This window comes from Hibiscus syriacus, unplaced genomic scaffold (assembly GCF_006381635.1).
Source record: "Hibiscus syriacus cultivar Baekdansim isolate YM2019G1 unplaced genomic scaffold, ASM638163v2 tig00112523_pilon, whole genome shotgun sequence".
NCBI lineage: Eukaryota > Viridiplantae > Streptophyta > Magnoliopsida > Malvales > Malvaceae > Hibiscus > Hibiscus syriacus.
The window spans coordinates 631,756-654,607 of NW_024063355.1; the positions used below are offsets into that span (position 1 = coordinate 631,756).

A 22,852-nucleotide genomic window follows, 5' to 3' on the forward strand; every position below is an offset into this window, starting at 1 on the left:
TAGTTATAATTATTTGTACTGATTGATTTTAATTTTGATGATTATCTTTAAATATATTAAATATTTGTTTACATGTGTAAACAAGCTTAATAATATTATTTAATGAAATAAATATTATCTCAAATTATATAATATATTTATAATATTATTTTAAAAAAATTAAGAATAAATAATTGATGATAATATAAAAGGTCAATAAATTGACAAAAAGAAAGAATTTTGAATGATTAAATTGAATAAAATGTGAAGTTAAATGATCAAATTATAAAAAAATAATTATTAGAAAACGTAATTGAAATTACTAATTAATACTATTTTATTAGTTGCAGGGTTTTTCATCCAATTGCAAATGATAGTTACATACTTGGACGTGTATGTGTATCCCTTGAGAAGTTTCCTGTTATCCCATGGAGGTGGACTGAACAAGCTTTCTTCTTGGATAAATGCAGAAGGAGTGGACACCCAGAAGCCTTATGCAGGGAAGGAGTGGTTTGTAATTAGACTCTTTAATATTTATTTATTTATTTGTTTTCCTGTATCAATTCATATACCAATGACAATACCAATATCAGATCGAAAACACAAAGGCATGCCTTTGCAACACGAGATTCCACAAAAGCAAGGGAAGTATGCATGTGTGTAGAGAGTATATATAGGTATTATGTAAATGTATAAATAAGGCATGTTAATCAACTACGAAGCTATGAATGAAATTTGGTCTGCTACCTTAAAATTGGGAAGAGGTCATCTCTCTCAGCAGCCTTGACTCTAAGATTAGAAGCATATCAAGAAAATGAGCGATAAGAGACTCAAACCCTCATTTCCCCTACTAAATTTGATGAAGTGGGTTTGGGGTAGTCTCAGGAGAGCACTACTCCAAAATGAGCGACAAGAGTTTACCACTACTCCAAAATTACCAGTTTGTAAATCAGGGAAAATAAGAAAATAGAAGAAGTCTACCTCATTGGCTTTCGAAACAAAACATCTCCATGCATATTGCAATATTTTGACCAAAAACACTTTACGTACCTATTTTGACAAAAAATATAAGTTTATATATTCCTTTTGTCCAAAAAATACTATTTATAATATAAGCCCTTATTAAATTATGTTATCTTATAACCATTCTAAATTATTTAAAAGATAAACTACGTCAATAGTCAATAATATTAGAGTAAGTATTTGTTTTTATCACTGATGTTTAAAGAGTCAAAAATCGCTCACTAACATTACCGTTTGTTACAAAATAGTCACTCAACGTCGTTCAAAGGATTGACGAAAAACACAGCTGGACCGTTATCGACTGAGTTGGATCGTTGACTGACACAGCTGGACCATTTTGACCGGCTCTTCTTTTTCTTCAACCCGTTCGCCATCTTCTTCTTCATTTTTCTTTTTCTTTCTCTTCACTTTTCTTCTCCTCGCCACTTCAATGGAATTTGTCCCATTCCTCCATCAGTAAAGCACTTCAATTCCGGCCAAACGCCTTCACGAAACAAAACCGATCAACATTTCCTTCTCGTCACTTCAATGGAATCAAGTCCTGACAAGTTTCGATCAGATACCCAATCATTCTCTCAGGAAAATGATCCGAGATTGGTGCGTGGAGAATCGGAGCCATGGCGTTGAAAGGATCCTGACACGAAGAGACGATTGGACCGATGCGACTGTCTGAATTCCGTTCATAAAATCAAGAAATGGGGTCTCGAAAGCGAGCGAAACATGCGATGAATCGTTGCGCACTTATGCCGCCGGAGTCCTCGCCGCTGCGTTCGACCCATTCGCAAGCGACTCATTGGAGAAGAATGCCAATGTGTTGGAGGAAATATTGTATGTAATGAATTGGATGTTCCCTCTTGCTCAAGAAGCTCAATTGTTCCTCTTCTTTGTGTTGCATGGTCTGGTTTTTAAATCAAACGACATTTCAGTGAAGCAAAATTCCATCAGCATCCTGAAAGAGCTTACTTCTTGCGACCAGCTATACGGAGAACAGTCGGCCGCCGTTGATGGAGTCAATGGAATCCTATTCAAGTTCATTGAAGACCCAATTTCTCCTTCGATCACGAAAGATTCTCTCATGGTGATTTACCACATGGTTTCATCACCAAACAAGAAAACCAAGGCTGAACTTGTAGAAACGGGTCTGGTTTCTTTACTATTAGAATCCATAACCGAATCCGAAAAGAGCTACTTCGAGAGGGCCTTGGGTGTTATAGAAAAGCTGTGAGAGACCAAACAAGGGAAGGAATTTGCTTACGATGACGCTCTGGCAATGCCGGTTCTGATGAAGAAGATATTGCGTGTTTCGGAACTGGCAACCGAGTACTCTGTTTCGGCCATATGGAAGCTAAGCAAATATGAAGAAAAGGTGTTGATGGCATGGTTTTCAGAACCGGACCGGTTAACAAACCGATTATGCTATCGGTTCATTGATTTAATCGGTTGAACCGGTTCGATCAGTCAGAAGAATCGGACGACGTCAAAATTATTTAAAAAATTAAATAAAAATACCAAAAATATTTAATAAAAAATAATTTTTTATATCACAAATCATATTCAAAGCAAGTCATAACATATATAAGTTAAAAATCATAAAATCAAGTGAAACAAAATGATTCAAATTAACGACAACATAATAATTAAGGTAAAACATATTAAATAATAAATATAATTATATAACTATAATTAAAAAATAAATTTGGGGCTAAAAAAATCATAAAAAAATAATATTGTTTGGTTTAATTTTTTAAAAAAAAATCTCATATGACTAAAAAACATAGAAGAGCATCCCAAAAGTCTAAAGAGGAAAAATATGAGAACAAAACAATCTCACATAACTAAGAAACATAGAAGAGCATCCCAACTAACTTCTATAAATAATAAAGGTAATTTGACATTCAAAATCATGGAGTCTTTTGGTGAGCATTGAGTGAACTATTCTTTCACTTCAATCAAACTCTAATTTTAGGCTTCAATTGAGTTTCTAATTTTTTTTTTGAGTTCAAACCTTTTCGAGTTCAAGTTTCAATATTATATTTCGAGTTCTAGTTGAACTTGATAATTTTTAGCTCGTGAGTTTGAGTCGAGTTGAGCTTACTTTTAAAGTTTTCAAGTTCGAGTCGAGCTCAGCAATACTCGAGTTCGACTTGGCTCGTTTAACAAACGATATCTTTTGGTTTAATTTTTTAAAAACAAAAACAAAATTGGCGGTTTTCCCGGTTTTCAGCCGATCTGGTTTTAACGGTTCAGCGATTCCGGCCGGTTCACTAATAGCGATTCCGGCCGGTTCACTAATAGCGGTTCAACCGGTGTAGATTAAACCGGACTAGGCAGCGGTTCCCGGTTGAACCGGCCGGTCCGGTTTGGTTTTCATAACAATGGTTGATGGAAGCTAGCTCTTCAAGTTGGAGCATTTCAAAAGCTTTTGTTGCTCATACAAGTTGGGTGCAGCGGTGAAACCAAAGAGAAAGCCACTGAACTTTTGAAGTTGTTGAAGCCTTATAGACCTAGATTGGAGTGTATTGATTCTCTGGATTTTTAGAACATCAAGATATCTTTTTTTTTTTTGAATTTTTCTTCTTCTTTATTGTTACAAATTCTTTATTCTTTGAAAATCCAAGCTGAATGTGCTTGGGTTCATTCATTTGGAGGTTCATTTTGTTGTAAAAAAAAAAATTAATATATAACATTTTTAGCAGAATAATTTGTTGGTTTTGTTTATATATTTGACAGGGAAGAGAGAAGAAGAATAAGAAAAGTGAAGAAGAAGAAAATAAAAAGAAGATGGGGAACGCCAGAACGGGTTGAAGAAGAAGAAAAGCCGGTCAAAATGATCCAACGGTGTTAGTCAACGATCCAATTCAGCATATAATGGTCCACCTACGTTTTTCATCGCGCCTATTAACGGCTGTTAACGTCGAGTGACTATTTTATAACAAATAATAACGTTATTGGCCGATTTGTGACTTTTTAAACATTAGTGGTAAAAACAAATACTTACCCTAACATTAGTGACCATTTGCGTAGTTTATCCATAGTTAAAAAATAATTTATATATGGCTAAACTACACATTTAGTACTTAAACTATCAATTTTGATCCGTTTTAGTACTAAACTTTCAATTTTTTTAAAAATCATACATAACCCTTAGTTTTTGTTTTATTTTAATGCTCTACTGTTAAAAATTTAATGCTTTTAGTACCTAAATTATCAATTTTGGTCCATTTTAGTACCTCAACTTTCAAATTTTATTTCAAAACTTAACGTTAAATCTTGAATATGGATGCTAAAGTAAAATAAAATAAATTTTATGTTTGATTTTGAAAAAAATAAAAGTCTAAGTACTAAAATGAATTAAAACTGATAATTTAAGTACTAAATACATAATTTATCCTTTATATATTAACCCGAGCAGACGCTAGGATACCCATGTATTTAGGGGTGGGCATGAGTTGGGTTTGGGTCGAGTTTCAGCCAACTCTATCCGACCCAGAAAATATATACCCTCCACCTGACCTGAATCTGACCCGACTTTTTGAGATAAAATCCGAACTCGTTCCGACCCGGCCTGAAATAATAAAAAAATTATTTTTATTCAATAAAAACAGTGATTTAATTGAAAAAAATAATATATATTTAATTGAAAAAATAATATATAGAGATATTATTGTAATTATTCCTAAATATATAAGGTAAAATTATATTTTTTTAGGATCGGATCGACCCAAATCCAACTTGACCCAAATAACACCTTTTAAAAATTCGACCCGAACATAATTTTTTTTAAAAAAAAAATTCAACATGATCGAGTCGAATCAAAACCCATTAAATTCGGGTCTCATGCCCATCCCCTACATGGATCGTACTTCTTCTCCAATTGAATCATATCCTATATAATTATATAATAATCCTATATAATTATATTATCATTTAGAAAACAATAATTTGAAGCCTACCTTGTTCTATCCAAAGTCCAAACTTAAAAAAAAAAAATCCCCTAAGCATAAAAGCGGCCTATAAATTACCGCCTGTCAAAATTCAACTTGTCCTTAGAGAATCCGCAGATCGGTCGGTTAAGCTCAGTGCCAAGATAGAGTGAATCCAAAAAAGAGATATATATATATGTGGTTTTCAGTTTCAAAGGATAACAACTGATACAAAAAGAAACTGCAACACATATGTTTGGTCGAGGCGGCAAAGGCATGGGCGGCGGACCAGGAGGAGCCAACATGTTGAGAGCAGTCGGAAGAGCGGCAGTTTCCAGGGCTTCCTCCGCATCTTTCCAAGAGCCCCTTTCTTCTTCCACGAGTTCTGCTACCCGGAGGCATAATAACAACACCAGCAATGGCCATCTTTACCTTCCTTCTTCGTCTTCTTCTGGGAGTTCTTCCTTGGGTTCTTGTAGCAGCATCAATGACGGTCTCCCCATCACTGCAAATAACTGGCCTTCCTTCTCCGGTTCTCCTTGTTTTGATGACTTTGAGTGGGTGTCTATCGATACCACCTTGGAGCAGGACAATAGGCAGCCACATGATTTTGTTTTGGGACCTGTTCCTTGTGTTGCTGAAGTCGAAAATGCTCTCTCTGCTCTTCAAAAGTCAGTTTTTTTTAAATTCATTTATTGCCGGTTTAATTGAATCGAAATGAAAAATAATATTACATGATTAACCGTAACCCATTTCTGTATGTATTAGAACGATAGAACTGTTAAAGGGAGTGCTCTTCTCGTTTGAGGTTTCGGGTTCGATCAACTATATTCATAGGTTATGTCTATGTTGACTGTTATCAACGGTTAAGAAAGATCAACTTTTATACCGATGATTTAACTTTTCTTCTCTATTTCTAATTTATTTACCCAAAAATATGGAAAATGAAATAATTTATTAGAACAAAAGGTTGCCATTAACGTTGTTTAATCAACTAAGTTGATGTTGTTGTTTTGTTTTGTTTAATATATTGACGTGTTAGCTATAGATTGGTGAAGTATATTATAATGTGCATGATGTTGACCATAGCTTCAGTTAAAAAGTTTAATTTGAATTTATGGTATAAACTCGACTTTTGCCTTTCTTTTGTTTTTGTATAGTGTTGTTGGTGCAAGCTCGTCAAGAGAACTTATCAGGGATAAGTTTCCTTATAATGTTGATGAGGAAACAGGTTATCACTCTCCAAGCTCGGATATTGTCTCGGTTCACCGGGTTCGTTCTACTGGATCTGAGTTCGAGTGGATAGAGCCTTCGATGCAACTCTATGACACTCGAGTTTATCAAAACAGCGTTTATGATGCTTTACATTTACTGCAAACAGATTCCTTGATTCAGGTCTTTTTCTTTTGCGTCTATACGAGTAATGTCGATATGAATAGAGTTGGCCTAAACAGTTGTGTTTTGCAGAAGATGGTAATGTCGATATCTTCCGATGAAGCGATTTGGAATGCTGTTTTAAACAATGAGGTGGTGAAGGAGCTGAGGAAGTCGTATTGTGCAGGTTGGTCTGAAATGCATGAATGTGTTTGTCTGGTCAAGTATATCTATATATATATATTCGCAATGAACTTTTTTGATGATGATTGCAGCTGAAGACAGTAGTGGTTCACTGAGTTTCGATGAGAGTTCGGGTGAGAAATCCGACGAATCAAGCGAGACAATGAACATAAACATAGTGAAGTGGATTTTCGACAGCACTAGAGGAAAGATCCTAGAGGTATTTGATAAACTCACTAAGCTCTTCTCTGGGTTGTTTAAGCTGCTGCCTCCGAGTGAAGAGACAGGAACAGCAGACACGTTCGATGCAAAGCTGAGAATCTCAATGGTGTTGTCTGTTCTAGTCCTGTTTATTGTGGGTGTGGCTCGAGCTCGAACCCATTGAATCTACATTTGACGACATGACGGAATGCGTTTCGGTTTAATATGTTGCTGGATAATATGGATATCAAGACATCTTTTAAGCATTGTGTTTATTGTTATGATTGTTAAGACGTTTCTGTTCGAATCTAAACAAAGTTTAACGATTAACATGCTACCATGTTTAGGTGCAAAAACCATCTTTTTCATCTTCAAAACACCAAAAGATCGCAAATTATATTAAAAAAACTCAATAATCCATATATGTATATTTCATAAGAAATCATCTGCTTAACCTTTAACACTGATTATACTTAGCAGTGACACTAAATTAGTGTAAACAGATCACAAATCTATTACCAGTACTGTTAAAAAGGAGAATCGAGGAAGCAAATTCTTGGAAGGTATGATGAAAACCACCATTGCTTTCTTGTTTGTCCGTAAATCGAAAAAGCTTGTGACGCACGCAACGATTCTTTTTCTTGTCTTTAACTGTTGTTTTGACGTTTTAAACGCCAAAAAGGAATGAATGACCTTAAATATATTAAGCTCGTTCTTGGTTTCGAAGTATTTTCCTTCTCACCAATTTCTGCTATCTCAAAGGTATATTCATTGATTCTTTATGTTGAACTTTGACTATTTTTTTCTCTCGATTTCTGAACTGGGTTGAGTTTTTGGTGAATTGACGTTCTGGGTGTCTGGGAATTGTCGAAATGATTCTTCTTTGATTACATGTTGATTAAATTCGACGACTTTTTATTAATGGGGAAAATGAAGTTTGTTTGATCAGATATTTCATCTGTTTTACTGAAACTCAAGATTGATCATCATGCTCAATGTTTATTTTATAGTTCCTGGGAAAGTGGGATTGTAATTTGTTACTTGAAATTTAAGTTTTTCCTTCACTGCCTCTGTAGTTTTGAAATTCGTGCATGTTTTTTTCAATTGAATGATTACTTGTGTTCAAGCTTATGGTTTTTTTTTTCTTCATTAGTGAACATACTGTTTTTGTCATTATTTCTTGCTAGCAGTGCTCCAGAACTTGTAGGATATGAGTCAAAGAGTGAGGCAAAAATTGTTCACATGGTGAGGAAAATTATCAGAGAAACATTAGTTCAAAGGCCCCAGGTAGTGGATGTTTGAACTCAGATACAATTCGTGGAGTTGATTGGACAACCTTGCCCGATCCCACAGTTACTCAACTCTTTTCGTATTTAAATTATCGAGATCGAGCTATCTTGGCATCAACTTGTCGAACATTTAGGCTCTTAGGTTCGTTGCCCTGTTTATGGGGTCATTGGACCTCCGTTCTTACAAATTCAACACTGCAGCTGCAGTCTCACTCTCCTCACGATGCAAGAATCTCCGGAGGCTTAAACTTCGTTCAGCTGACTCGGCAGATGCGATAGTTAGTCTTCAAGCAAGGGAACTTCGAGAACTAAGTAGTGATCTTTGTTGTGACATGAGATGCTTGAGAGCATCCGACTCGGCCCAGATCAGCAGCGAGGCAATTAAAGCACTTGCATATTGCTGCTCAAGATTGAAGAGGCTTTGGATGTCAGGTGTAAGGGAAGCTAATGGAGATGCCATAAATGCTTTGGCTAAGCATTGTAGGCAGTTAATCGATATCGGGTTTGTGGAATCCAACAACTTTGATGACGTGGCTATTGGAAACTTGAGCTCTCTTAATTTTCTCTCTGTTGCTGGGACTAGAAACCTAAAATGGGGATCTGCAGCACAAGTTTGGAGTGAATTACCTAACTTGGTGGGTTTAGATGTTTCAAGAACTGATGTAAATCCAAGTGTTGTCACAAGTCCCCAAAATTGAAAGTATTGACTGCCTTGAACTGTTTTGAAGATGAAGTTGACAGAAACAAAATGCATGATAACACAGGCAGAATATTGCTTTCTTTGTTTAGTGATATGCTCAAGGGAGTAGCATCATTGTTTGCTGAAAATTTAGAAAATGTCATTGACGTGTTTCAGCATTGGAAGAAATAAAGAACGAAGATAAAAACTTGTATGAGATTGATTTTTTGATTGAATGGACCATTTCACATTCACTTTTCTGTATTGCAAAAAGCAATCTGAAAAAGTTCGATGATTTTTGGCTCACACAAGGAGCAGCTGTATTGCTCAGTTTATTGCAGAGTTCACAGGAGGAAGTTCAAGAAAGAGCAGCTACTGTTGTTGCAACCTTTCTAGTGATTCATAATAAAAATGCTACTATTGACTGCCAGAGAACCGAGGCGATTTTACGAGGAGATGGCGTACGGCTGCTTTTGAACCTTGCAAGATCTTGCTAGGAAGGCCTTCAGTTTAAAGTGGTTAAAGTATGTGTTGCCAGGAATTAGTTTTAGAAGTCACTAAGATTGAAGTTGGATGTTGAACTTCAAAATATCATTTTAGAAACTATGCCTTTTAATGATTTGCTTGAAAACCGCATGCTCGCCGATTTTATTGGTTGGATGCAGGCTATAGCAAACATGTCCGTAGACTCAAAAGTTGCAAAAATTGTTGCTGATAGTGGAGGAATCAATGTCCTCACTAGTTTAGCAAGATCAAAGAACAGATTAGTAGGCTGCTCGAGCGTTGTGGGATCTTTCTGTAGTGGTTGAGCTTAAGGTAGGGAAACCTGAAGAACTTTATTTGAGATTATCTTCCAAATAGCTATCTTTACTCAACACAGTCTCTTTTCAGGGAGCTATTGCAGAGTCGGACGGTGTAACGGTTTTAGTTGACCTCATACTCAAACGGCCTTCCGGGACTGATTTACTTCTTGTATGTATCCTTTAACTGTTCCTTCCAACGTATATTTGTAACCTTGTTAGAGATAAATTGTGAGCCTTTTCTGAATGATAGCAACGTGCAACTGGAGCACTGGCAAATTTGGCAGCTGATGAGAAATGCAGCAAGGAGATGGCTTCGGCTGTTGGTATCCATGCTTTAGCGATGCTTGCTCTGACTTGCAAATTTGAATGCGTGAAGGAGCAGGTATTCTGGGTTTCCTTTCTCTTCACATTGATCAATATAGTTTTTTTAGGATCATAAATGGATATTTTAGAATCCCTTTCGAGAAGGACATGGATCTGCATTACTGAGAACTATGAGATTACTACAGCATTGACCAAAAGTCCAAAACTATTTGTCTTCCATGCTAAGGCGATGTAGTTATTAGTAACTTGGAATTGAGCACTGAAGTTCAGATTATCTTTGCATTTAGCATGGAATGCGCATCTAATATTCACTCGAATGCATATATTTTATAGCTCCTCCACTCTACTATTATCCGACATGAAATTGAAGAATGAAACATGTAAAGAAGTGTGAGCATAAACCTTTGTTCTCTTTCGTTGATCTCACTGGAAAAGGATTGTGGAGAATGAATTTGATGCTCGTCTGATTGACTAAATTATCAGTTGGTCTTCTTTGCCTAAAATAAGTAGAACATTTCATGAGGATTCTTTGCATGTTGAAGACTTGGTCCTGAACTTCATTTAGTTACTTTCAACTTTCATCGTAAATCAAGTATCCGTTCATGGAGCTCGGTTGAATTTTACATTTGTATACAAACAAATGTTATATCAGATGGTCCATAACTTTTCTGGCGAAATAAGATTCTATCCTCTTTGCTAGGCCGCTCGCGCGTTGAGTAATTTGGCTGCCTATGGGGATTGTGACAGCAATTCTGCTGCCATTGGGCAAGAGGCAGGCGCATTGGAATCATTGGTACAACTTACTTACTCTCAAATTGCAGGTCTAAGGTAATCTCTTTTACTTGATATTGCAATTTATCTTACATGTTTCATGCATTTATTCTTTTACTTATGCATCAATTGGTTATTTAGTATATTAAAACAAGGATAAGTCCATCCTTCGAAGTACCATTTTTTTATACCTAATGAAAAGCAGGCAGCAAGCGGCTACTGCTTTGTGGAATTTGTCATTTGATGAAAAAAATCGAGAAGTGATTTCAGCTGTTGGTGGTATTGAGGCACTGGTACGGTGAATCGCATGTTAAATTTTATTATTTTATATTTTCAAGTTTTACCACTGTGGATCAAATATGCCATTATCTCAGTTTTTGCATTATTTGTTGAACTATAAAATTGTTCTATCATGTTTCTTAGCCTCGTATGATCATATGCCTGGTTACGACTATTCCCTTGGTAAGTTCTAAGCAGCTTGCAGTTGCAAGTACTGTAATACTAAGAATACTACCCAATATTGTTGATGAGACGGTTTTGTGAGGTGATGAAATCATGATGCATTTAGATGTTCATAAACTACGAGAGGAGATTTGGGTGCGAATTGAGAGGTTCTTGGAGGATTCTTCTATAAATCAACAAAAACTATGTAAAAATCAGTGAAGTTAATTGTGTCTGATGTCGGAATTGGAAGAAAAATGCATTCCTTGAGATGATTTTGTTTGATGTTGTGAGAGCAATTTATATTGATAAATCATTGTCTTGATGGATCTGTTAGTGTTAACAACTGCCTCCTAAACAAACTCTGAACAAGAACAAAGTTTACTATTCTTTTGGATTTAAACCTTTAACTGATAACCCTCCAGTTGTTGTTGCTTTGAAGAAAGAAATATTATTATCTATCAGCTTCCTTTCAGGTCTTAAAACTTTATTCTGATTTTGCATGATTAGGTTGCCCTGGCTCGATCTAGCATAAGTGCTTCCAAAAGTCTTCAAGAAAGAGTTGCAGGTGCTCTTTGGGCGTTGTTACTGTCTGGAAATAACAGGTGTAGTACGAAACCGAAACTTCTTTGCCATAATTGTTCACTCTTTAAAGCATTCAATAATATATGTAGAACAAGTTCTTAGGTGAAATAAGTTCGCCTTTGCTTTGTTACTATGTAACATTACATCAAGACATTTCCATTTAACCAAATTGAAGCGATGATGGCCTTGTTTATGCTATTTAGTATTTGTGTATAAATCTGAAGGTCTGCACTTAATTCATCTTCAGTGTTCCATGTCTCAATGGTCTTTTTGATATATATATATATATACTTGCAATTTATGATACATATTGATGTATTTTATGTGTGCAGAATTGCTATTGGAAGACAAGGTGGTATAGCTCCACTTATTGCATTGGCATGCTCAGATGTCGAAGTAAGTTTTTCATTCCCGACTCGCTCAAATGAGTCGTTATTATCAAAATTGTTCAAGATGATGTTCTTTGCATGTTGTAAGCCTTCTGTGAATACTGTGTCAACTTTATGATACAAATTCCATCTTTTTTATTTGGCATAAATGAATATGAAATCTGTGTGCAATCCTTAAGCCCAAAACTTTAGTATAAAATAAGTCGTCTAACAAAGTGCAACATGCATTCATCTGGACTGATCATTTTTTAGCTGTCTAAACTGCCTATAGAGTTCTTAGTACATTTCTTTTTATTTCTTTCAGGATATCCATTTGCTCGCTGCTGGAGCACTCTGGAATTTGGATTTTTACCATGATAATGCTCTTCGTATAATACAAGATGATGGAGTTCAACCCCTGGTTCATCTATGCTGTTCGTCGAACTCAAAAATGGCGCGTTTTATGGCTGCATTGGCCTTGGTTTACACGTTTGATGAGATGTATGTATAACTATTTTCTGAAAGTTATCATGAATAGGCAAACACTAATATGAAGACACATTCATTGTGGGGAAAACATTTTGAGACTGCTTTGAGTAGAACCAAATAAGAAGAGAAAAGAATCAGAATTAGTATTGGTAAAGAAATGGCATTGGTTCTAAAATTTACTTTAGAGATGTAAATTTTGGCTTATCGATCTACAGAGTAGATGTAGCTGTAGCAGTCGAGTATCCACCTTCGTCACCGGGCAGTTCGAAGATGAAGAACATTGATGGGGTTGGAAGGCTGGCCTTGAAACATGTTGAAGAATTTGTGATATCATCTTTTGATCCACAAGCCTTTAATGTTGATGCTGCTTCAACATTAGTCCCCACAGCTTTGGCACAGATAGCAGAAGCCATAAGGATACCAGATGCAGGGCATATACGATGCAGGTTCGGTTTTTTCGGCATTATTATTTTATGTTCTAAAGATGAAACTGCTGATTTCATTTCTAGTTTTGATAGTAAAATTTAAAAAGTAGCAGCTAGCGTTTATGCAAATTGTATATCCTGTTAATCTATTTAATATTTAACCAAGTCATATGAGTTAGCTTACATTCTTGTGTAATCCGATTGCGCGAGTCATAATACCTGCTAATATGTTTCATAATCATCTTGTATTCTAATATCTTCCATTTCTCTTTCCTTTTGCATGTCTCTTCAGTGGAGCTGAGATTGACAGATATGTGAGAGTGTTAGGAGGCTCTTGTTCCATACTAAAGTCTTGTTCTGCATTTGTGCTCTTTTGCAGGCAAGCTCATGTTCTCTCCCTCTCCTCTTTATTAAAAATGACTGTTTTGAAAGTCAATTAATACATTGCTACTAAAGCTTAAGATTCCTCTCCTCCCTGCAGCTTACCCTGCCCGGAGGACGGTACACGATGCACCATTCAGGTCTCCTTGAAAAGGCAGGGGCCGGAAGGGTCTTACGCTATACGGCGGAGGCATCAGCAGGCCCTATCCAAGCCAAAATTTTCACAAAAATTGTGCTTCGGAACCTCGAAAACACTATGAAGTCTCAGCTCTCGAGTAAGTTGCGAGGAATGATGGTACATATAGTGCTTCAGATCCTGTATGTATCATTTACAACCGCTGAATTGAATAATGCACCATTTGATCATATATATAGATAGTACACATCTTGGCTCCTGGGATAAGGAAATTCAAACGCACATGGGGACAACACCCAGGCAACTACTTTCATTTGCTGCAACTTGTTCCATCGCTTTCTGCTTGGAATTTCCGTTCATGCCAAGTTCACCCTTTGGAGGTTAAACAAATTACAGCGGCAACATCGTGCGGGCATATCAAGGTGGCTTTTAGTTTCTGCTAATTGATTGCTTTGGCTTCACTTGCTTTTTGTCTTCTCCCTGGTTTTTGTCAAACACACATGCAGGGCCGGGGTTCAAGGCACAAGTTGCTGATATTTTGATAAAATTGAAGGATTAATATATTATTTAGTATCTGATTTTGATGTTGATGTTTTAAATTTAATCAGTAACTTCAATTATCATTTATTTAATTATCTTATTTATCTATTTTTGATTTAAACTCTTAAATTGAATCTCTCGTATTAATGATATATCTTTATAATCATCTTAAATATTTGGGCTGCTACTGTTTTCTCTTTATTTATTTAATAAAATAAACAATTCTTATTAATTTAATGATTTATTTAAAATATAAAAAAGAAAAACATACAATTAAAATTATTCTTTTTTTACAATTAAATTTAATCGTTATCGATCGATGTCGCTGTGATGATTGATAACATTCCAACCAATTTTGAACTTGGTAATCACTGATGAAATCTTAACTTAAATTGCAAGCAACCGCTAATTACACATATAATACATTCTTAATGGTGCATTAATTCAACCACTAATTATCTATATTCACGTTATCTATCACGTTTTCTAGTTTAATAACAGTGACAGGTGATTCTCACCGTCAAGCAGTCTAGTCCTCTTCTTTTTTCACCTCCAAAGCCACCTCACTACTCACCGGCGACATGACTTCACTTTCCGGCGACCGGATTCTCTTATCCTTCCCTCTTTTTCGACCAGTCGTCGCCAGCGGGCTGGCCCGTCCAGCTTCTAGCGGAAAATTCAGTATCGCTTTGTGACCCCTCATTTTAAACGCGGCAGAATCATAAGCCTTGGCAGCATCGACATCACAATCGAAGGTACCAAGCCAGACCCGACGTCCTTTCCGGTTCGGGTCTCGGATCTCCGCCGCAAACTTGCCCCAGGGTCTCCTCCGTACACCTCTGTAATGCTTCCTCTCTTCCGAAACCGATTCCTCGGACTCCATTTTCGACCCCGAAACCGAGGAAACCGGAGTTTCGAAATCGGCGGCCTCGGGTTTAACGTCGTGGCTGAAAATTCCGGAGAGTTGGTGATTCGGGTCGGGTAGAGGGGATTGAAGCTTATCTAGCTCGGGAGAGCGGTAATTTTGCAGGTTAGAGAGACCAAAATCAAGGGTAGCTATAAAAGCCTCCGGGGAAGCAAAATCGGCGAGGAGATGGTGCTGAATGAAATCCAGAGTCGTTGATTCTTCAAAGGTGGTCATTTTCTCAAGGTTTTTTAGGAATTAATTTAGGGAGTGAGTGAGTCGCAGTATTTATACAGGGAATTTAGAAAGAAAATATTCATAATTTGAAATTATTAACATCACTTTTTTAAGGATGAAAATGAATAAAAATCATAATATATATATTTTTTTATTAGAATGGAAATTATGAATGGATAAGTTTCATAACTGAACTTTGATCTAATCCATCCATAAATGGGATAAGTGTGTTTCCAAAAGTCCAAAATTAGAACACACTATATATGAGTCTCACGGAGTTTTTTAACTTTGAGATCGTGGGATCGAGTCTCATTTCATAATTCGGGAGTCTTCTACGGAAGCTGTCATCGACCTGATGTTGAGGACAGCCTATTATCTTACTTCCCTTTACTCCATTACATATGGGAACAAAGGACAGTCATTTATATATGAGTGTAATTTATATATAATATATATATATTCATTTATTGTTAAAAAAATCATATTCGAATTTTTAAAAATATATTTTGACAAAATTTTTAGGAAAATACGTGAGTGCCAGAAAAGATAATGTTAATTTTATGCTCTTAAAATATAATACAATTAATTAGATCGAATTGTGATATATTCGTTTAATCCCGGTGCAATGGCCCTGGAAATCCAGGAGTGGGACTCACCTGAAATTTATTGTTTTGTTCTGGTTTTGTCCAGAGGGAGGATATTTGCACACGGGTTTGAGTTTCACCCCAAAGTTTGTGTGCTGGGACATGGTCGGGTTTTTAGTGAATCTAATCCTATTCAAAAATATATAATTTCTTTTTTAAATATGATCCGATCTGAGCTTAAATATGATCTCATTCGATCCGAATTCGATTTATATTTTATGACTAATCTTGATCTGGAATTGACCCAAAATAAATATTTTGTAAAAGATATTAATTTTTTTCAATAAAGATAAGGATCTAATTGAAAAATAATAATATATAGAGGATAATTATTGCAATTATCCTTAAATATATAATGTAAATTTATATTATTTTTTGGATTAAATCGAGTCAGATAATTCTCACCCTAAACTCAAACCCAACTCGGCCCGAACATATTCTCTAAAAAATAACCCGAACTCAAGTTTCTTTTAAAAAAAACCTAATCCGATTGAATCGAATAAGTCGGTAACCATCATATTCGGATCCATCCCTAGATCATCTTATCCTCCTAGTCTAATTACTAAAACAATAAGGACCCCTTAAAAGGGTACGTTCCAAGTTGGTACTACTATGCAAAGAGATTGTTGTTAATGTTTATCTTCTCGAATCAAGGAAGAACATAAAATTTCTATAAATTTAATACTCTTCTCGATTCATACCGTCTAAGAATGGGACCTTCCCAATTTGTCCATTGCCTTTTGGCAGCTGTTGTTTAGTGTGAAAGCGGAGCGAACAATTGCGACAAATTTGGAACCAGAAATTACTAATAGTTTGCAGTTGAGTTCATAATTTGATAAAGGTCATAGTTCTGTAATCAAACCCAAACGAGTGTTTAAAGTTTTATAAATTTACATATTGGTCCCTGCTTTTTTAATTTGTTGATTGGTTGCTTCTAATCAAATCGTATCGATTTGATTCTTCAAAGTTGTTTTAAAATGAATATGGGAGGTTGAAATGCATGTTTTATAAACATGATTTATAGGTTGGTTTGGCTACTAACATTGAATTTTGGTCACCAACAGTAAAAATGGTTTTAATGATGGGTTTGAATCATGATTGAATTGAGAATTGTTTCAACACTAAATGAGAAAACATCAAATACAAAAGCAATGGAAAACAAAATATCGTAAAGGGCTGGTTTATCTATTACCTATCACTTAAAAAAACTGTTCTTTAAACCTCACCAGCAATGATTCAATTTCTGTCATGGTCTTTCTCTCATCAGGCAACTCTGCAGTGCAACAATGAATCAAACTCAGGATCGAAGGCGAAAGTTCCGTCAACTGCTGAAAAAAGAAGAATCGGCTCCTCCAGTTCATTTCTTCCTCCGGTCTTATTCCGGTAAATGTTTCCATCAATAGAATACCAAAGCTGTAAACATCAGATTTTTCGGAAACAGTCCCGGTTGATGCAAGCTCTGCATAAAAGATATTAATAATGGAATGTAAGAAATCTAGAATGATACATTATATCCATACTTTTGAAAACATTATAATGATGAACTAGAGCGTAGAGATACAATCACCTGGTGCCATATATCCATAAGTCGATGCAATTGAAGTGGTTTTTGTTGCAGCAGCGTCTTTGTCTAAGCATCTGCCAAAGCTGAAGCCACTTATGCGAGCAACCTATCACATCCCAAACCAAAATATTGAGTACATACATATCGACATCACATACTCATAAGATGAATCACATAAGAATGTATGGTAATAGCAGTATAAGTTAGTTACCATATCCTTATCTAGCAGCACGTTTGTTGGGTTCAAATTGCCGTGAATGACATGCATAAAATGGAGATAACTCAATGCAGATGCAACGTTGATCATTATATCGAGCCTTTGCCGGAAGTTCAAAAAATTCATGCCAGAGTGCAGACAGTTTTGGAGTGGCCCATTGGGCATATATTCTAACACCAAGGCTTTGAAACGAACCTCACTGCATCGTTTCAGGATTTTGACAACATTCCGATGACGAATACCCAACAGTACTTTAGAGTGAGCTTCAAAACTCTCTAACCCTCTTTTCTGCAGATCAAATTTCTTTATTGCAACAACGCACTTGTCTTTTAGTGTTCCTTTGTACACAAAGCTAGATTCCCCTGTGTCAAGCAGGTTTCTTTCACTAAATCCATCTGTTGCTAACTTAAGCTCGTGAAACGAAATCCTAGGATATAATTCCCTTTGCATTTCCTCGCATTCTATCAACCCGGTATCTCTTTGAAGGCGCGATTTGATCCTATGGAGCTTGCACTCAACTTCTGTCATAGTCTTCCTCTCGGAAAATGACTCTGCAGTACAAATCCAAGCAACTTTCATGATTGATTTTATACATCTTGTTTTAGCTGCTGTGTCTTCCTGATCACTTTGCAGCAAAGTAGCATCAAAAAGCTTGTCCACTCCATGAGGTAATGACTCGCATATCCAGTTCCACAAATTCATTTCTGCATTGAATATATCATCTGTGGGCTTCTTTCCGGTGAATGTTTCCATCAGTAGAATACCGAAGCTGTACACATCTGCTTTTTCAGATACAAGTCCACTTGATCCATACTCTACAGTTAAAGTACAATGCATCAATAATAATCCACTTTTAATATTCAAACCACATGAATTACAGACATAAATCAAAAAGCAAACACAAACATTACCACCTGGTGCCATATACCCAATAGTGGCTAGAGTCCTTGTTTGCACTGCAGCACGGCCTTCGTCTAATAGTTGCGCAATGCTGAAATCACTTACACGAGCAACCATGTCTTCATCAAGCAGGACATTGCTAGGTTTCAGATCACAGTGGATGATATGTTTTGAATGAAGGTAGCTAATAGCTGATGCAACTTCTATCATTATATCAAGTCTTTGCTGAAAATTCAAAGAATAATTGTGAGTGTAAAGCCACTTGTCCAGGGTCCCATTAGGCATGTATTCTAGCACCAAGGCTCTGAAATCACCATCACAGCAACTGTTCATCAGTTTGACAAGATTAGGATGATGAACTTTGGTTAGTAGTTCAGATTCAATCTGAAAACTCCTCATTGCTCTTTCGAGATGCAAATTGAAAACCTTTATGGCAACGTTCTTCTCCTCCTTCATTGTTCCCTTGTAAACAAAACAAAAACCCCCAGTGCCAAGCAGGTTCCTTTCGCTAAATCCATCCGTTGCTAGCTCAATTTCTCGGTACAAAATTGTTCTATTTGTTATTAAGAGTGGATCCTTCTTTTCCAGGCAGTGTTTTATCACCCTGTATATCAGTGATAGCCAGTGTTTTATCACCCTGTATATCAGTGATAGCCAGTGTTTTTTCACCCTGTATATCAGTAATAGGATAGAAATTGATGCAATTACTGGCAGCAGAATCATTGTAAGAAGCAAACTACTTTTCCGTGATCTTTTACCAGTCCTGCTATATGGACACTTCTGAACTTGCAATTGTGCTGCACCACAAAGTGCTTTGTTCATCAGATATGATTGTGCTGTGAAATTAGCAAAGGATGCCCCACTGGGAATCTCCCCTTCAAGTTCATTGAAGGACACATTAAAATATCTAAGGTAAAGAAGAGCTTCCATGGATTCTGGAATTACTCCAGACAGGTTGTTATGAGAGAGATCCAAGAATTCCAAGGCTACAGACAAACCAAGGTCTTGTGGAATAGGACCTCGCAATCTATTTCCTGCCAAAGAGAGGTAAGCTAGATTTTTCAGTGCCTCAATACTGTATGGGATGTAACCTACCACTTGATTATTTGACAAATCAAATTCAATCAGATGGTACAAATTTATATTTTCTGATGAGATAGAGCCCTGTAAAGAATTTGATGACAGGTTTATGGCCAGTATATCCAAAAGGCCCCACAAGCTGGACGGTATCGTGGAAGTCAATCTATTAGAGCTTAAGCTGAGGTTCTTTAGAGCAGCAAGATTACCTAGGCATTCTGGTATGGCACCAGAGAGCTCATTACCACCTAAAAACAATTCAAACAAATTTCTCAATAGACAAAGATCATAAGGAATGGATCCATTTAATTTATTATCTTGAAGTTGCAAACTTTGCAGGTTTTTCAGACATCCGATTGTATCTGGAATAACACCCGTCAATGCATTGTTTCCTAGCTTTAATGAAATCAAGCTGCTTAAGCTGCCAACTTCAGTCGGAATGATACCCTTAAGTTTGCAATCAGTTAACTCTAGATATTCAAGAGAAGAGGAGAGATTTCTGATCGACATAGGAAGCATGGTATCTAGAGGATTGCCTGATAAAACTATCCTTCTTAATTGCCTATTATATGTCAATGCATTTATAAAGCTCGACTCTGGTGTGTGGGATTCACTGCTGAACTGATTATGGCCTAAATCAAGTTTATGGAGATTTTTCAGATAGCCAATTGTCATGGGAATAGGGCCAGTAAATGAGTTATCAGCCAAGTCCAAGAGAGTGAGCTTCGATGCATTAAAGATGGAGCTAGGGATGGTTCCCTGAAATTCATTTTCACGGAGTTGAAGCTCAAGAAGATGTGGAAAGACGAGGCCAATCTTTGATGGTAATGCACCTGCCAGACAAAACACCCATATGCCTAAGTCAGAGAAAGGCATGAAATATTGAGTCCTGTAACTAGTAATGCAAATGAGTTTTTGTCCATGAAATATTGTGCCGATTATGCCAGTTTTTCGGAGGATTGCATACATATACCTATGTATACTCAGAATTGCATGTGAATTTCACATACAGGTATGCATCTGACATACATCAAAAACAATGTTGTGAAAAGTACAAGCAACATATCAGTATACTCCTCTAAGACAAACGACTTGAACCACATTGACTTGGACATCAATTTTTCTCTTGTTATGTTTTTGTGTCAAGATCTATTTGATCAACTAGTACAAGAACAGATGTTGCAGTTAATTCAAAACATTTCAATATGACGCTTCCATTTTTGGGACACAAGATAAAGCTGACCTAGATGAGTACTCTGATATGATACCTTCCAAGTAGTTTTGTCTGAAGTTTAATATCTCGAGCGATGTGCAGTTACCAATACTGCTTGGAATGTGACCTACATTGAAAAAAAGTTACGGAGAAATATTCAAAATTTATTTTTCTATCAATTTTAAGATTATATAACGATCTCAAATGAAATTTAATTACAAGATATAGAAATATATTTTGTGATCAAATTTAAGAACCTGCTAATAGGAAATGTACAACTAATTAGTTCTACGCTAATAGGACGGTTCTAATAGTTGAATTCATGAAAGCTTATTGGTTTTCCAGACTAGTATAACTAAAGAAGACAAAAAGAACTTGTCATGTTTCATTAGTTGAAAGCTTTGCTAAAATGGTCTGATTTAAATAGAGCTAGCATCAGCCATACCTTCCAAGTTGTTACTGCTAAGATCCAAGTGCTTGAGAATGGTCAAGTTCCCAAGATTTATCGGTATGTTTCCTGTGAGATTGTTAGAAGACAAGGATAGTACTTCCAGCCGTCTGTAGTTGAAGAAACTGCTTGGGATCTGTCCATAAAGTTGATTCCTAGAGAGATAGAGCTCCTTTAAGTGCGGAAGTCGGTTGACCATGTCCGCTGGGAGAAAGGTACAAAACTGAGCCAACTCGTTTGGAAATGAATCATAAAAGTGTTATTGGAGTGAAAGAAAATAGCTAACCAATTGGAGGGAGGGTGCCATCTATACCCAAGGAAGAAAGGTCCAAGGCTATGACCCTCATAGGTTGGCCACCACAAATGACACCAATCCAATTGCAAACTGAAGTAGCTGTAGTCCAGTTATTTGCCAAGACATTTTGAGATTCAGGAGGACTTATATAGGCTTTCAAGTCCAGAAGAGCAAACGACTCATCAGAACTTAGTGAATGAACATGTTCTATAAACAACAGGAAGAAGTGGGCTAACACCAGCTTTGGAAAGCAAGAAATTCCCATGACAGATTCATATAAATGGACAAATATAAAAAAGAAGAGAAATGAGATGGAGCTAAAAAATATGGAAAACCATAAGTTCTATTAGATAACAAAGGAAAATTAATTCATAACCAAGAGGACCATTACAAAATTCTTTTTTTTTTTCATCAAGGCACAGGTATTTTTGGTCAAGTCAATTGGCATCACATTCACCGTAGATGACTGGAAATTTTGGCAAAGCACTAAGCAAATGTATTAATTAAGAAGAAAACAATGCCAATGATAGAGTCCTTTCTACTAGTGGACCCTAAAGGGAGAAGACTTCGGTATTTACTGAATTTGATCTTTCAATGTATCCTTCGTCCTCAAGATGGATTCCTTCAAGATAAAAAAGTTATTCAAAAGGCACGGTTTCTATTTTCAAAGAATGTAAACATTGCCCAAAGATTGCCGATGAGCTACTTTACATACAAGAAAGAAACGTTAATATATGTGGCAGTTATGAAACCTAAACAAATAAGAAACATTGGAGAAAGGGATCAGAACTGCAGGGGAGAGTTCAAAAGCTGAGAAGATCATCTCCTCATGGCGGATATCATCGGCATAGACAATGATATAGCTAAGCCTGTGACAAATCTTGTCCCAACCTTAACCAATGACATGGAATTTCAGTAGTCCGCATGGGATTATGTGACACAGGACTTGAGTACTAAAGACATACTAGAGACACTTATAAAGCAAGTGGTATCAACAAGAAGGAAATTGGAAACATTGTAAGAAGAATAATCCTCAATGAACGCCAAAGAATGCAGTAGCATTTGGTAGTCTTGAGCATCATATGGAGCATCGAAGAATGGAAATCAATTGCAAGGGCTTTTCAAGACAGAAGTAATGGAAGCAGGGTGATGCGAACAACACGGAACAAGGGTATTGTTTTGAAAGCAAATCCTCACAAAGTGTTGTAGGTATTTCGATAATGTAACAACATTTTCAGACGGCATCGTTACCTCAAATCAAGCATCCTCCATATAGGTCAATTCCTTCAATATCATCCAATCAATGCTGATTCACTTTTGCATAATATTCATCAAACCTGATGCTCAAAAACTTCAATCATACCAATTATCATTGTAAATCCAAACGTTTGATCCATTTCAGGTCTAGAATGATTAGAAATTTTTCAAGATTCAGATGT

At 36.3% G+C, this 22,852-nt stretch overlaps 3 protein-coding genes and 2 pseudogenes across 3 annotated transcripts; 3 read left to right on the forward strand and 2 right to left on the reverse strand.

Annotated features, from left to right (window-relative positions):
- Positions 1 to 349: 349 nt before the first annotated feature.
- On the forward strand, positions 350 to 3,556 carry LOC120181391 (annotated as a pseudogene).
- Positions 3,557 to 5,140: 1,584 nt separating this feature from the next.
- LOC120181300 lies at positions 5,141 to 7,017 on the forward strand. The gene is made up of 4 exons (XM_039186464.1): positions 5,141 to 5,596; positions 6,086 to 6,320; positions 6,393 to 6,486; positions 6,575 to 7,017. The coding sequence occupies exons 1-4, from the start codon at positions 5,178 to 5,180 to the stop codon at positions 6,865 to 6,867; spliced, it is 1,041 nt and encodes a 346-aa protein (XP_039042395.1). The 5' UTR covers positions 5,141 to 5,177; the 3' UTR covers positions 6,868 to 7,017.
- Positions 7,018 to 7,893: 876 nt separating this feature from the next.
- On the forward strand, positions 7,894 to 13,759 carry LOC120181392 (annotated as a pseudogene).
- Positions 13,760 to 14,306: 547 nt separating this feature from the next.
- Positions 14,307 to 15,113, reverse strand: LOC120181301 (ethylene-responsive transcription factor ERF107-like). Its single transcript, XM_039186465.1, has one exon. The coding sequence runs from the start codon at positions 15,053 to 15,055 to the stop codon at positions 14,444 to 14,446; it is 612 nt and encodes a 203-aa protein (XP_039042396.1). The 5' UTR covers positions 15,056 to 15,113; the 3' UTR covers positions 14,307 to 14,443.
- Positions 15,114 to 16,881: 1,768 nt separating this feature from the next.
- Positions 16,882 to 21,732, reverse strand: LOC120181393 (probable LRR receptor-like serine/threonine-protein kinase At3g47570). Its single transcript, XM_039186533.1, has 6 exons — positions 21,405 to 21,732; positions 21,116 to 21,322; positions 20,726 to 20,797; positions 17,475 to 20,290; positions 17,267 to 17,369; positions 16,882 to 17,158 (listed from the first exon to the last, which is right to left on the reverse strand). The coding sequence occupies exons 1-6, from the start codon at positions 21,676 to 21,678 to the stop codon at positions 16,899 to 16,901; spliced, it is 3,732 nt and encodes a 1,243-aa protein (XP_039042464.1). The 5' UTR covers positions 21,679 to 21,732; the 3' UTR covers positions 16,882 to 16,898.
- Positions 21,733 to 22,852: the final 1,120 nt, after the last annotated feature.